Source organism: Poromitra crassiceps (genome assembly GCF_964638095.1).
Source record: "Poromitra crassiceps genome assembly, contig: HAP1_SCAFFOLD_1850, whole genome shotgun sequence".
In the NCBI taxonomy this organism is placed as follows: Eukaryota; Metazoa; Chordata; class Actinopteri; order Beryciformes; family Melamphaidae; genus Poromitra; species Poromitra crassiceps.
In genome coordinates this window covers 6,248-20,000 of record NW_028150566.1, presented here as the reverse complement: position 1 = coordinate 20,000, position 13,753 = coordinate 6,248, and the positions used below count along the sequence as shown (strand labels likewise).

The 13,753-nt window shown below is 45.6% G+C and overlaps 1 protein-coding gene across 1 annotated transcript in view; it reads right to left on the bottom strand.

The window, feature by feature from the left end:
* Window positions 1–13,150, bottom strand: part of LOC310772065 (receptor-type tyrosine-protein phosphatase N2-like) — a gene marked incomplete at both ends in the record, with an annotated part of 13,990 nt that extends 840 nt beyond the window's left edge. Inside the window, 6 exons of the mRNA XM_083664531.1 lie at window positions 3,476–3,562; window positions 7,191–7,621; window positions 8,200–8,237; window positions 8,532–8,813; window positions 9,366–9,819; window positions 12,909–13,150. Of these exons, the coding sequence (XP_083520657.1) occupies window positions 3,476–3,562; window positions 7,191–7,621; window positions 8,200–8,237; window positions 8,532–8,813; window positions 9,366–9,819; window positions 12,909–13,150 (1,534 nt within the window). The remainder of the gene's footprint in view (window positions 1–3,475; window positions 3,563–7,190; window positions 7,622–8,199; window positions 8,238–8,531; window positions 8,814–9,365; window positions 9,820–12,908) is intronic.
* Window positions 13,151–13,753: the final 603 nt, after the last annotated feature.

Genomic DNA, 13,753 nt, shown 5'->3' with positions numbered 1-13,753 from the left:
TTTTGAAAAGGCTGGGGGGGTGTGGGGGGGGGGGGCAGGGGGGTCAATGAGATGCATAATTCCCCAACGTTTCATCAAAGTCTGATGGGTGGTGTCCAAGGCGAGATATATACTGTGTGTGTACAGACAGTCTGGGGTCAATCCATAGCCCCTCGTCTGATTTTCATCTTGGGGGACAATAATGACTGATTGTGAAGGCAGAAAGGTCAAAGGTGAAAATGTCTACCGGTCCTGCACCCTCCTTTTCTACCAGCCCTCAATCACCGAGGCATTATGTCATCATTTCTTAGGCCTATGTCGTGGGAAGTGTGCACATTAGTGTACTTCCAGGCAGACTGTATGACAGAGAGGGAGATTCATCAGCCTGCCAGTGTGCTGTGACCCAGGCCCACTCACCATCAGTCAGACCGCTACATAGGCAGGGACGCTCGCTGGTCCAGGAGCAATACATGAGCCAATACTGCCAGACACACAGAGCAAGGCATGCATTGAGGCATTCACACACATGATCACACACACACACACACACACACACACACACACACACACACACACACACACACACACACACACACATGGCTCCATAATAAATATGCCCTCCTCTAATGCCTTCACCTGGGCTGTGTTTGCTCTCGTAAATGTCAATATTTCCACAATCTTTAGCCCCGCCTCTCCCATTCTCCCTGGCCTAAGACCTTCTGCCAGAGATCTTGATGCATCTCAAATTGAACTCACGTGTTTGCAACCCCCAAGGCAGACAAACCCAGTTTAAATAGTGGGGGGGAAAACCACTAGCACCGTGGGGCGATGAAGTTAAGGTAGATACGTTATCTGGAAGACTTCACACCTGTGTTATCGCATGTGTAAGCTTGGACTTCATATTAGCTTGGCTAGCGGGACAAAGTGTGCATGAGTGTGTATGTGCAGACTGGTTGGTGGGATATTGGTTTTGGGCAGGGGTGGGTGGGGGGGGAGGGGGGGTCAGTGGCATCTGTGTCTGCACAGAGTGTATGAGCCCGGACTTGTGAATGTGGGTCCCACTCCCCCTAGTGCCTCTGACCAGTAAAACACTTACGTCATCTGAAAGGCACACAATCCAAACCTGCTATTTTCACGCCGCCTTTGGAAACGGAAGATTTTTGTGTGTGCTGATTAGAGTAGCAGCGGACGTCTAACATAACCGTGATAAGCAAAACTTCCAGCCTCTTTCCCAGTAATATTTCTACCACAGTCTTTTCTGTTTGCCTGTTGCTGTGCTCGAGTATCTCTCTTGGTATCAGGGCTGATGAGAGTGGGCCGGTCGGTGTGCTCTGACCGAGCACTAGCACTAGAGTGGGCTCATATTCAGACCCAGGCTTTCGAAAACACTCACCTGCCATGGCCGCACAGCAAGGGGCACAATCAGCTTGCGTAACGTTCTCCATCTCGGCTATTTCTCCATGAATGCTCTTTCATTAGTCTCCGAAAGCAAAAAGAACGGAGATAAACAACCCTAACAGAGAAGACATTTTCTTCATTTGTCTTCTGTATGGAATGCACGTGTGCTCTTATCAATATCTGGCATAATATAGTCTGGACGCTTTGAAAGCTTTATTCGAGGTAAGGATGATTCAAACTCAAGTTTTACACCGGCTATCAAAGGTTGTGGTCAAGGATATATGAATGATACTATAGTGCACTGCTATATAGGGCTGGGCAATACATCGATATTATATTGAAATTGTGATATGAGACTAGATATCGTTTTAGATTTTGGATATCGTAATATCGTGATATGATAATATTGGTGTTGTCTTCTCCTGATTTTAAAGGCTGCATTACGGTAAAGTGATGTAATTTTCTGAACTTACCAGACTGTTCTAGCTGTTCTATTATTTGCCTTTACCAACTTATTCATTATATCCAATTTACTGATGATTATGTATGGGGCGGCTTTAGCTCAGGAGGTAGAGCGGGTCGGCCAATGACGCAAGGGTTGGCGGTTCGATCCCCGCTCCCTCCCAGCTGCCGTCGTTGTGTCCTTGGGCAAGACACTTAACCCTCCTTGCCTCGTATGATGGTGGTCGGAGGGGCCGTTGAGGGCTGATGTGTGGCTGCCACGCCTTCGAACCACCGGTACGAATGGTGTGAACGAATAATGATTCTGTAAAGCGCTTTGAGCACTTGGAAAGGTGCTATATAAATTGTAAATATTGTGTGAAAGCACCAGTAGTCATCCCTACAATATTGTCGTAATATCTACGTATTTGGTCAAGAATGTGATATTTGATTTTGTCCATACTGTATCCCCCAAGAAATACTGAGATACAGTGTATATATTGTGTATCGCCAATTAGCCTAAAAATACCAATATGAGTTTTGGTCCATATCGCCCAGCTCTAGTGCTATAATGTCATTGGCTATTCATTAGTGTCCAGATAATCACATCCATCCTTATGTGCATCAGGAGCTGAATCTGATTGATATGAAATGACAGGTGTGATAATGACATTAACTCAATCAACACCGGCATAATGACATATCCTGGTGTCATTGCTTGTCACAGGGCTTGAATTTGAAGCTGAAGACGAGGTTGTCTTCTTGGTTAAATTCAATATTGATGCTGAACGCTACATTCAGAATACGATACTGACTGACAGTTTCCCCTCTCAACACCTATTATGCCAGCCAGAAGAGTCTGTGTCTACAGTAGAGTGGCACGGCAGACTGCAGTCTGCATCAGCTTTGGTGTTCATATGCTGCGGGTGTTACTGAAGCACCCAGACTTCACCTCTCCTGCAGGAGCGTCTTGAAAGGCTTGTCAGATCTTAGGCGAACACATCTCCTCTGCCTCCTACAGGGTTTGACACCAAATGTACAGCAGAACCTTGGAAAAGCGGCGGCCGGCCCCGGGTTCAAGGACAGTTCGCCCGCTCGTTAATATATTAACCGCCGCTTGCTGGTCTATTTTCTCGACTTCCAGCTCTGTCTCTTAATCAACTACTGCATATCTTGTCTCCTTTTTCCACTTGCTCCCTTCCTCTCTCTTTGCCTCTAACTGTGCGAGTCGTTTGATGGTAGGACTGCTCTCTTTTTCACGTGGGCGTAAAGTGACAATGGTGTTTTGAATACAATGGAGACATCAGTATGTGTCTGGAGGTAATTAGGCCTGATTTCTCTCCCTGCGAGAAGTCAAACACTCGGAAAGGTCAGAAAAACAACAAACGCCCACATTCTCTTCTCTGGCAGTGTGGCACAGCATTTTTCCACACAAACAGTCTGTATACAGTACAGTGTCTGGACAACCTTCATTCTCCTCCCCCAGGCTCAAAGTGGAGAAAAACACAATGCAAAACCAAATCGTTCTAATGCTTTAAATCTGGCCAATTACCTTGGCCGTGCGTGGCTTGTAACTGCCAGGTACATTCTTATCAGTGATGATATGTCTATGAATATAAGAATATGTGTGTTTTTGTTTCGTGGACTTTGTACATACGAGAGCTGGGTGAGGTCTGTGGCGTGGAGGTTGAGTCTCTGCGCTAGTCGCTCCATGAGGTCCGAGCCCTGGTCAGTGGGGAGGGAGCTGGGGGAGAAACGCACAAACAGCTGGGCGTCACTTATGGAGATCCATATATCTATACAGGATACACGCAGTCATCCAGCCGTTAAAATGCTATTTCTTTTTAGTATGGAGATATTACTTCAATTCATACCCGCTAATGGCTCATTGCACACAAGCAAAACCTATGGTTTGTCTGAATGGATGTTGCACGTGCGCACATGTACACACACGCACACACACACACGCACACACACACACACACACACACACGCGCGCACACACACACACACACACACACGCGCACACACACACGCACACACACACACACACACACACACACACACACACACAAAGCCAAGGTGCCGAGGGAATAGGGATCAGCTGCCGCTTCAGGCTTGGTAAATCACCTGCTTTTTTCCAGCAATGACACAAACAATAAGGTGCAAATGGAACCTGCATGAGGTGTAATGGCTGTATCATATGGACGCGCCTTTCTCTTCCCTTTCCTCCGCTCATCTCTTGCTGTTTCTTCGTCTACATTCACTTTGTCTCACATACACACAAACGCGCGCACGCCGAAAGCTACAATGCGGTGACAGCGCACAAACACATGGGGCGCACGCACGCACGCACGCACGCACACACACACACACACACACACACACACACACACACACACACACACACACACACACACTCGTGGTGAGATGAGAATAATAAGGTGCAAATGGAATGGAGGTGAAGTGTAATGGTGGTCTGATAAAGCCATGCCTCATCTCAGCTCAGTCCATGGCTGCTCTCACCCAGAGAGTAAATCGCCAAGGAAATAGAGCAAACAAAGGCAATCTGCAGGCCAACGCGCTGGATGGAGGATATGAGAAGGGCACACACACACACACACACACACACACACACACACACACACACACACACACACACACACACACACACACACACACGCACACATACACAGAAAGCTACTTTATTGCTGACAGCTTAACCTGGAATCACTGTGGCTGCCAAGTGAGTGCAAGGTGACATGCACAGAAAAGTCATGGATCATAACGAAACATTGTCCAACAGCATGTGGAACCTGAGCAGCAAACTTTCACATGTTGTTACCACTGGCTTAAGATGCAAGGAATTCAAAACACCATAAACAAACAGTAGTGATGGTAAGACAGGAAAGCGGTTAGAGCAGCTATTCCCAACCTGTGGGCTGCAAAGTTTTTTTTTAATTATTATAATTATTATGTATGAGAATGCATTTCTCCATTGTTGAATGATAGTTATGTAATTTGTAGTCAATTATTCGTTAATTAGTCAATTGTAGACAGGCCCTTACTTTTAGTTTAGATTTCTGTATGGTGCTGATGGACAGCTCCTTTTATCGTTAAAATAAAAAGTGCTTTGAGAACGCGTTATTTGGCGTGCGTAGAAATGTGCCATTAGCTGGGAGTCAAGCCCATGTCGTGCTGAATATATAATGTGGGCATTGGCAAGTACCAGGATTGGCCATGCTTTTATTATTTCTTATTTCCTGTATACTTTTTGGATACACAACATTCTCATAAGTTAGGGGGGAAATGGGGTTTCTAACAATTATTAGACATATTCAAGCACAAAAATGATGCTGAGGTATTGTTTTTCTTGAGCCTGTATTTGACACCACATTACAGCATGCTTCTTCTAGCGGTGGCAGAACAGCGAACAGTGTACGTGTACGAGTGGTTGATTCACTCCACCTTTGAGAGAGTGGGTGGATCTTGTTTCTCCACTTTTTTTTTGGAGAGCTTTTGAAAGTTAAAGATTCGCCAAAGCAATTCCAGACACGTTCGCCTCCCTCTGCGGTAATTCTAGCAAGTGGAGAGCTCCAGGAGTGACTTGGTTGTTGATGCTAGCACTTTTCCCCTTGGGTTTCTCTCTTGTCTCTTTCTCTTCCATCCATACCTTCCACTTCTCCCCCCTCCTCAGACCCCCCACCTTCCCCCTATTCCCCAAACCCCCCACTACCACCAGCACAATGTCAGGAGCTGTCAGATAAGCAGGTTTGCGTCGCCTCACTGCGGGGTGCGAACGAGCCGGGGATAACAACCGTGCAATCATGAGGTCTGCTGTGAATGCAGACACCACTATAGGCCCACTATAGGTGTCCGTTAGGTGGGCTGATCGTGTGGATCGAGGGGGAGGAAGAGGAGGAGGAGGTGAAGATATTTCCTCTGGAAGGTGACCTGTTTCTTTTCCTTCGGCACACAATCCCCTATGTTGCGTGCTTGTGTCTATATATGCTTTAGCCTGTATGTGTGTTTGTGTTTATGGTGTGTGTGTGTGTGTGTGTGTGTGTGTGTGTGTGTGTGTGTGTAGGTGTGTGTGTGTGTGTGTGTGTGTGTGTGTGTGTGTGTAGGTGTGTGCGTGTGTGGTCACAAGTTGACGGAGATCGTGCCCATCGGGCCTTTATGAGCGTCTGTCTGTTGAACAGGTGAAGGACAGCCCACTGACACCGGACTTGATAACGCCATAAAGGGATTTGAGAGAGGGCCAGGGGCGAAGACACAGTCGATAGGAACTTATCTTCACTGAGCCCTGAGCTGAGTGAGAGGTGAGAGAGACACAGAGAGAGAGAGAGAGAGAGAGAGAGGGAGAGAGAGAGGGAGGGAGGGAGGGAGAGAGAGAGAGAGAGAGAGAGAGAGGGAGAGAGAGAGGGAGGGAGGGAGAGAACTTGGCTACCCTTGCTGACACGGTATCATCATTAAAGCTGTAATACAGCACGGTAATACCCACACACTGAGGGATTTATCACCCCAACTATTGTAATCAGGTGCAGCACACACTAAGGATTTCGAACTACTGTATCCTTTTCCATAAAAAGACTTGCATGTGTGGGCGGTTTAGACAGAAATTGTGTTTCTAAAAGGCACTTTCAATAACTGAACAAAGCAGACTGAGGCTTGGTATTAAGGTATGTAAAATGAGTCTGCATTGAAACAGGTCCAACAGTGCGGCTGGCTGACAACTGGTGAGTGGAGCAATAAACTATAATATAAAGCTATGAGCTATAATATTACGTTTCAAATGACCACTAACCAATTGTGAGAGAAGGGTTATAATGGCCTGTACAAGGTGGCCGCTGTTGATATTTGCACAGAAGGACCACCAAGGTTAAATCCACATGGATCAATGTATTAGATTTACTGGAAATATCTACTATATTCAACATTATATTAAATTGTGCTGCTCCAGTCTATTTTATACACCAGAAGCCAGTGCTCGCTACATGTGTATATATTCCTGTTTATTACTATTATCTTTTTTGTTGTATTTCTGACTTACTAGTTTCCCAAGTGCAATCAGTCAGGTTCCAATAGCAAATACTATATAGGTAAGAAACTTTTTTCTGAATTTTTTTTATTTGTATAAACTACTAGAACTTTCTATATAATACCTAAAAGAGACAATATTCCTTAATTTCTACTCCTTATTTTTGATATACTAAAACACTACTTTTTTATCTAATTTTGTGTTGTGTTGTGTTTTTATGTACAGTATATAGCAGAAAACCAGCGAGTCTAATTCCTCGTCATGTAAACATCCTTTCTACTAATAAATCCAATTCTGATCCTGAAATGATCACAACCTGAATCATACTCACTCTGAGTTGGTGATAATGTAGCCAAAGTGTCTGTCCTTGCCCCTGCTGGAGAACTCCTTCACCCCCACGTGAACCAGCTGAGTTTTGACTCTCATGTCCGTCTTCTGTGGTTCCTCCAGCTGTTTTGTCCGGGTTTTGGCCTCAATTCCCTTGACCCAGGTCTCTACCTCTGAGTCCACCTGTGCGTCGGGCCCCTTCGCACCACCGGTTAAACCCAGGTCGGAGTCACCGTTCCCAGGCACTGCCATGGCCCTCTGCTCCCACGGGTGGGGCACAGGGACCTTGCCCTGGGTCGTCCGGCTCTGGACGTTCTCCAGTCCCACCACTTTCTGGCCGCCACTAGAAGCCTCTGGTCCACCACTGTTGACCTCCAGATTACCGAAGGGCTCCAGGTTCAAGTAGTCCAGCAGCTTGGTGAGGAAGGCTGCGTGCTGCGTTGGATGAAGGTAGATTTCTCTTTAGAACAGTCCACATATTTGCACCTACATATTTTACTTTTGTCTTTTTTTTCTTTTAGAAGAGAAGATTTAATTAATTCCTGGAGAGAAATTAATTAATATCTTCAATAGAGTTATACATTCTATGATAAAATATCAAGCATTGAAAATCTCTGAATGTGTATAGCATTCAACAAAGTCTCCAGATCTCAGTGCTGCTGAGTACAAGGTCCAATACCTTTCATCTGTCTATTTTTCCTCATACATTATGATTAGAGGATTCTTTCATTAACTTAACTGACTAAAACCTAAACAAAAGATGCATGGCATTATTTGTATTACTTTTAAAGAAATGTGTACGTACAATTTAATTAAAACATTGAGGTTAGAATATGGATTTTCTAAAACCCTGCAATTATGATCTTGCTTTCAATTTCCTATTCAATGATAAAGTCTGGACAACTTTCAAATCATCCCAATTTGCACTGGCATTTGGAAGTGAATAAAATTTAAGTTTGAACATGTCTCTCTCCCCCAGAAACCAATTTATTGGCAGAATAATTTGAAATCACCTTGTCAACGGGCTCGTCTGCACCATCTATTTGTTGGCCTGAAAACAGACACAATGTATGTGAGCAGAATGTGTGACAACTGCAGCTCCCCAATGTTTTTACCAGAGAAAAAACAATTGTGAAGAAACCCCCCCAAAATACCTTTGATATAAATATCAATAATGTATGTATTGTAATGCACTTATAAAGACTTGAGATTGCAATATAATGTTTAATGGATATGGTTTTTAGCTCATACTATTTTACACTCCATTCAAATCATAAATATTGTTATTGCAAATTCAAATATGACAACAAACTTTCGGCTTTTACTCAGAGAATAAAAGGTCTACCTTGGAGTTCTCCTCTCTCTGTGTCTTCCTGGTCTGGATCTTGGCCTTTGTCTGATTCATGGTCCTGGTCTTGATTCAGGCCCAAAGTAGCTAGTGGCTCCCTCTTACCCTGGCTGTCCCCCCTGGAGTCTGTGGCTCCTCCAGGCCCTGGCCGCTCCTCATGCACCACCTGCAGAGCTCCTGTGATGACCTCAGCCAGCTGGTCCAGGTCTTTGCCCATCAAAGCCTCCATTGACATGCTGTGCGTTCCCAGCTGCTTCACCACATTCTGGATGAATCGCTCTGGAAAGGAGAGAGATGAGTGCACATTTACCGTGCGTTCACACCAAGGCAAAAAAAAGCTGCACTTTATTCTACAAAGTCGAGCGAACGGGCGATGCATTTGCATTTGCGTTTGCATTGACTTTGTTCTGTATGTAATCTCGTCAAGTGAATTTGCGAAAATAGCCTCGACGTGAACGTCCAGTCACAATCAAATCAATGGAGATAAATATAGATTTTAACACTAAAATGTTCATCCAAAGACTCTTCTTCCACACCTGAGAAGTATTGTGGCAGGTGCGTAGGTGGAGTAGATGCACTTAGAAGAGGAAGGGACCACTGTCTTCACTTACTCAAATAGGAATCTAATACACAAGGTTTCGGTACAAGACCTTTTTGAAGTATATACTGTATACATACTGTATACTTCCTCTTCTAAACACTAGAATGTTGAAAACACAAAAAAGCACAATTTATCCTAACAGGAAGAAAAAAACAGGAATATTATATGGTGCAAGTACAGATACCGCAGTGTGAAGTACCCATAGCAAGCTACGATAAAGCGGATCTTACCATCCATGCCACTAAGAGGCTCTTTGGCGGTCAGACGGTTGGAGCCGGCCTTGAAAAGCAGCCCGTCCAGATTAGGCCTAGGGGTTTTGGAGCCCAAATCCACCCGAGACTGGGGCTCTGCATTGTCGGTGGGAGCCGGCCGGATGTAGCTGAGGTAGTGGAGCTTTCCTTTGGGCCATGGAGCCTCACCACCTGGGATGCCCTGCTGGGGGCCTGTTGACCCAGCAAGAAGGCGTTCCAGTTGTTTGGAAAGGAGCCTGCTCCTGCCAGGGTCCTGGTTGGAGAGGGCCGGAGCTAGCTGGGGGTGCCTGCCCTCTCCACTCTGGGTAACCACTTTGGTGACTGGAGGTTGGCCAGCTCCTTTCTGAAGGCTGTAGATAGTGGTCTTCTTCCAGCCCTGCTGGGGCTTTGGCTGGCTGGAGTCCAAACGGCCATCAGGCCTGATGTCTTCATTCTAGAACACAAAATGTCCACTCCACACGTTCAAACATCTTTTTTCTTCTTGCCAGTTATGTGAAGCTACAGTGACAGTATAACAGTATCACATGAATCTGCAACCTAGCCTTAGGTCTGCAATAGTGTTTCTGAGAACAGGAGATGGGTTGTACTGGGTCAGCACTGTTGTGACAGCCTTTAGTATAAAAAAGAGAAGCAACCTGGGACAGGACAGGATATGAAAAGGGATTCTAGATCATAGACAACTGCCCTTGGAAATTGCATTATGGAAATCATAGATGAGATAGTGTCACTCAAAGAGTAATTTCATGCATTTCCACAACACACAACAAACTTAAAAAGTGCATTCCCTATCAGAGAAGGAGTAGTAGCAGCCCCTTATCTACAAACTAAAATTATGAATCATCTGATTTCGAAGTTGGCCATATGACTTTATATTTGACATATTATGAATTATGTATTTATTTACTATACATAACACAGTGCGCAGGAATACTTCAGCAATAGATCACGACAGGCCATGGTATATGCTCATTATACCACACCTAAGGTTGTGCATTATACCCTTAGGTGTGGTACAATGAGCATACCACAGGCTGAAGTGAGCTACAGTATTGCTTTTATAAAACGGTTACCAAGTATGTCAATTAGAAAGGAATAAACAACTCTAATTTAAATGGCTGTTATTCAGAAATCATACTCTTCCGTGTAATAAAATAGTCCCTCCTGGCTCCCTGCACAGAGCCGACGCAGTTGCTGAACAACGTCAGATAGCAACACAGGCTTGGTGACAAACAAAGAGCTATCGTTAGTGTGGTGTGTTCTATGTTGATTAATTCTATGTTGTGAGTAACAGGAAGTCTTGTGGAACCCTATAGGCTGCTGGGGCGGGTTGTTATGGTTGGTTACTTCCTAGAGCTTGCTACGCTAAATAAATAGATTTGATCATAGTTCACAGTTTGTCTCACATTGCTTCTTTTTGAATATACGACAGTTAGCTAGATAACTTCGGCTAATGCTTGTGCTTGTGCTAAGCTTACTTAACGCTAATGTTTCCATTTCGGTAGGCAGCTAGCGAATGTTGTTGTCGCCGTTAGCTAGCTAGTGGCTGCCGAGCGGCTACCGAGCTGTCGTATACTGATGACATCACTAGCAGGAGACAAGAGTAAACACTACCGCAAGGCACACAAAAACAATACATATACTGTATATATATATACCGGAAGGCACTCTGGGTATTGTGGTGCGGAGCTACCGTTTGCTAACCTTGCAAGCAAGCTTGTGAAAACAAACAATACCGCCCCCATCTGGCAATGTCAGGTTACCTGTTTGCGAGGCTAGTAGCCTAGCTAGCTACCATTTGTTTTCTCAGTTTTCTCATAACTGTGGTATATTAGCGTGGGATACACTAAATATACCACAGCTGTGCGCCAATCAGATTGCTTTACTTTACTTTACTTTACTTTATTGCATTTAGCAGACGCCTTTATCCAAAGCGACTTACAACATATTACAGCATGGCACAGAAAAATACAACAATAAACCAAAAACAGGAGCATAGACTACAACAAATCAATCTTCGGAGGGGCCCAGGTGTAGCCCGAAAAGGTGGGTTTTTAGTCTCCTGCGGAAAATGGCTAACGATTCGACCAGCATAACAGAGGGGGGGAGCTCATTCCACCATTGAGGAGCCAGGGAGGAAAAAATGCGCGAACGGGCCAAGCGACCCCCGGGGCCACGCAGTGATGGAGGGGCGAGGCGAGCTGTGCAGGTGGAGGAGCGGAGAGAACGATTGGACGTTGGGAAGCTGACCAAAGATTGCAGATAGGTAGGGGCTGACCGGTGAACTGCCCGGTAGGCCAGTACGAGAGTCTTGAATTTGATACGGGCCACAATGGGGAGCCAGTGGAGGTCGCGGAGAAGGGGAGTGACATGGGAGAATTTAGGTATGTTGGACACCAGACGAGCAGCTGCGTTCTGGATGAGCTGGAGGGGTTGGATGGCCGAGGCAGGTAGCCCCGCCATAAGAACATTACAGTAGTCGAGGCGGGAAAGGACAAGTGCCTGGACCAGAAGTTGAGCTGCTTGATTTGAGAGAGCCGTTTTATAAAGGCATTTAGACGCATTTAAACCCTGTGGCATAATAGTGCTAATACTGGGCCTCAAATGTGCCATTCTGTCCTTTCTCCTCTCTGTATGGGAACTTTCCATCTCCTCCGCATATATCGGATCCACCGAGCAGCATTATTTTAATACATGTCGGCGCTACATTAATACTAGCTATCCCCCTCGGTGCCATTTTCTGTCCTTCAAATGTATATAGAGAAAATGTCAGTCTTTCCAAGCCCTGCATACTGAGAGGCCATAATGGCATTAGCACAGCGGGATGGGGGGCTCTGCCATTCACACTAACCATGTTTGCCTTCTTCCATCACGCTACACAACAAAGAGGCTCATCTCATCAATAAGGAAGGTCCTGAACTCTTCAACTTTGCATTATTGCCGCACTGACACAGCAGTAGGAAGCAGCTTGGCTATGAAGGATGTCTCCCGAACACATTCATGCAAACCCGGGGTTCCACCCGAAATATGGTGATTGAATAATGTAAAGACGTGATGGAAGATCTTTGTGTAAAAGGGTCTCTCTCGGCTCAGCGGGAGGGAGAGGAGGGAAAGCGAGGAAACAAAAGCAACGCAGGGACAACTCGCCGACCCCCAGCGTGCAGATATACTGCCTCCTGCCCATTAGGACGCTGCACAAAAAGGACAGGAAGAGGCCCCTCCGTGCATTATCTGTGCAAGATGACCTTTAAACAAAATAACAGTTTTATTTATTTTTTATGCCAAATGTATGGACTATTCCTTCTGGTTTGAATTCGAATCCTGTATCTCAATTATTCTAGCCCGGCATAATCTGGACGGATCAGTTATGATATCAACAGAGGAAAGGACATTTTGGCTATTTTTTCCCCCAGATAGTACAGCATATCCGTGTGTTGGCCACACCTCCACAATCAGAGAGCAATTTTTGCAAGGCTACAGTGGCGGGGAGCGAGGGAACAATCTGAGCTCTCGACGGGTCGTTACCTGAATGCCGGCACCCTGTCGTTGAGCCCCTGGTAGTCCAACTGCCTCAGACTGCGGCAGAAAGCCCAGGTCTGTCAGGTACTTCTGAAGGCTCCTGCTAAGCTCCACCTCCACAGGCTGCAGCTTCCTGTCTCTGGAGCTGCTGTAGGAAGTCATGGCCACATGGTGGAGGGGGACCTTCCTCACTTTGGAAAACTCTCTGGAGATGACTTGCTGGGTGATGTCATCCCGCCATGTCAGACCTGGGCACACGGAGAGTTCATACTGGAACAATTACTTCAAATTCAAAAAGGTTTATCATCTATGGTTTTGGAAATATTGATATAGGTTTGACTTTCCGACACTGCCTACAAACGGTAAGTTAAAAACAGACCATGTGTGTTCTCTGCTCAAGGGAAATTGTTTAGAGTTGTCTCGGTGTTAAAGGGTAAACTTCACAGTGCAAAACAACACAGCAAGGATGAATCAGAATGTGAGAGCAGAGAGGGTCTAAAGTTCTAACACAGTAAGAGTGAGTCATGAATACACACAAACACACACACACACACATAGACATACATGGATGTACGCACACACACACGCATACACACGTGGGCACACACACACACACACACACACACACACACACACACACACACACACACACACACACACACACACACACACACACACACACACACACACACACACACACACACACACACACACACACACACACACACACACACACACACACACACACACACACACCAGCCAGTCAACAAGCCCTGGGAGAATGTCACGCTGCGGCCTGACGCCTTGCCAACATCTCTACTAATTGCCAACACATAGTTGGGATGCAGAAC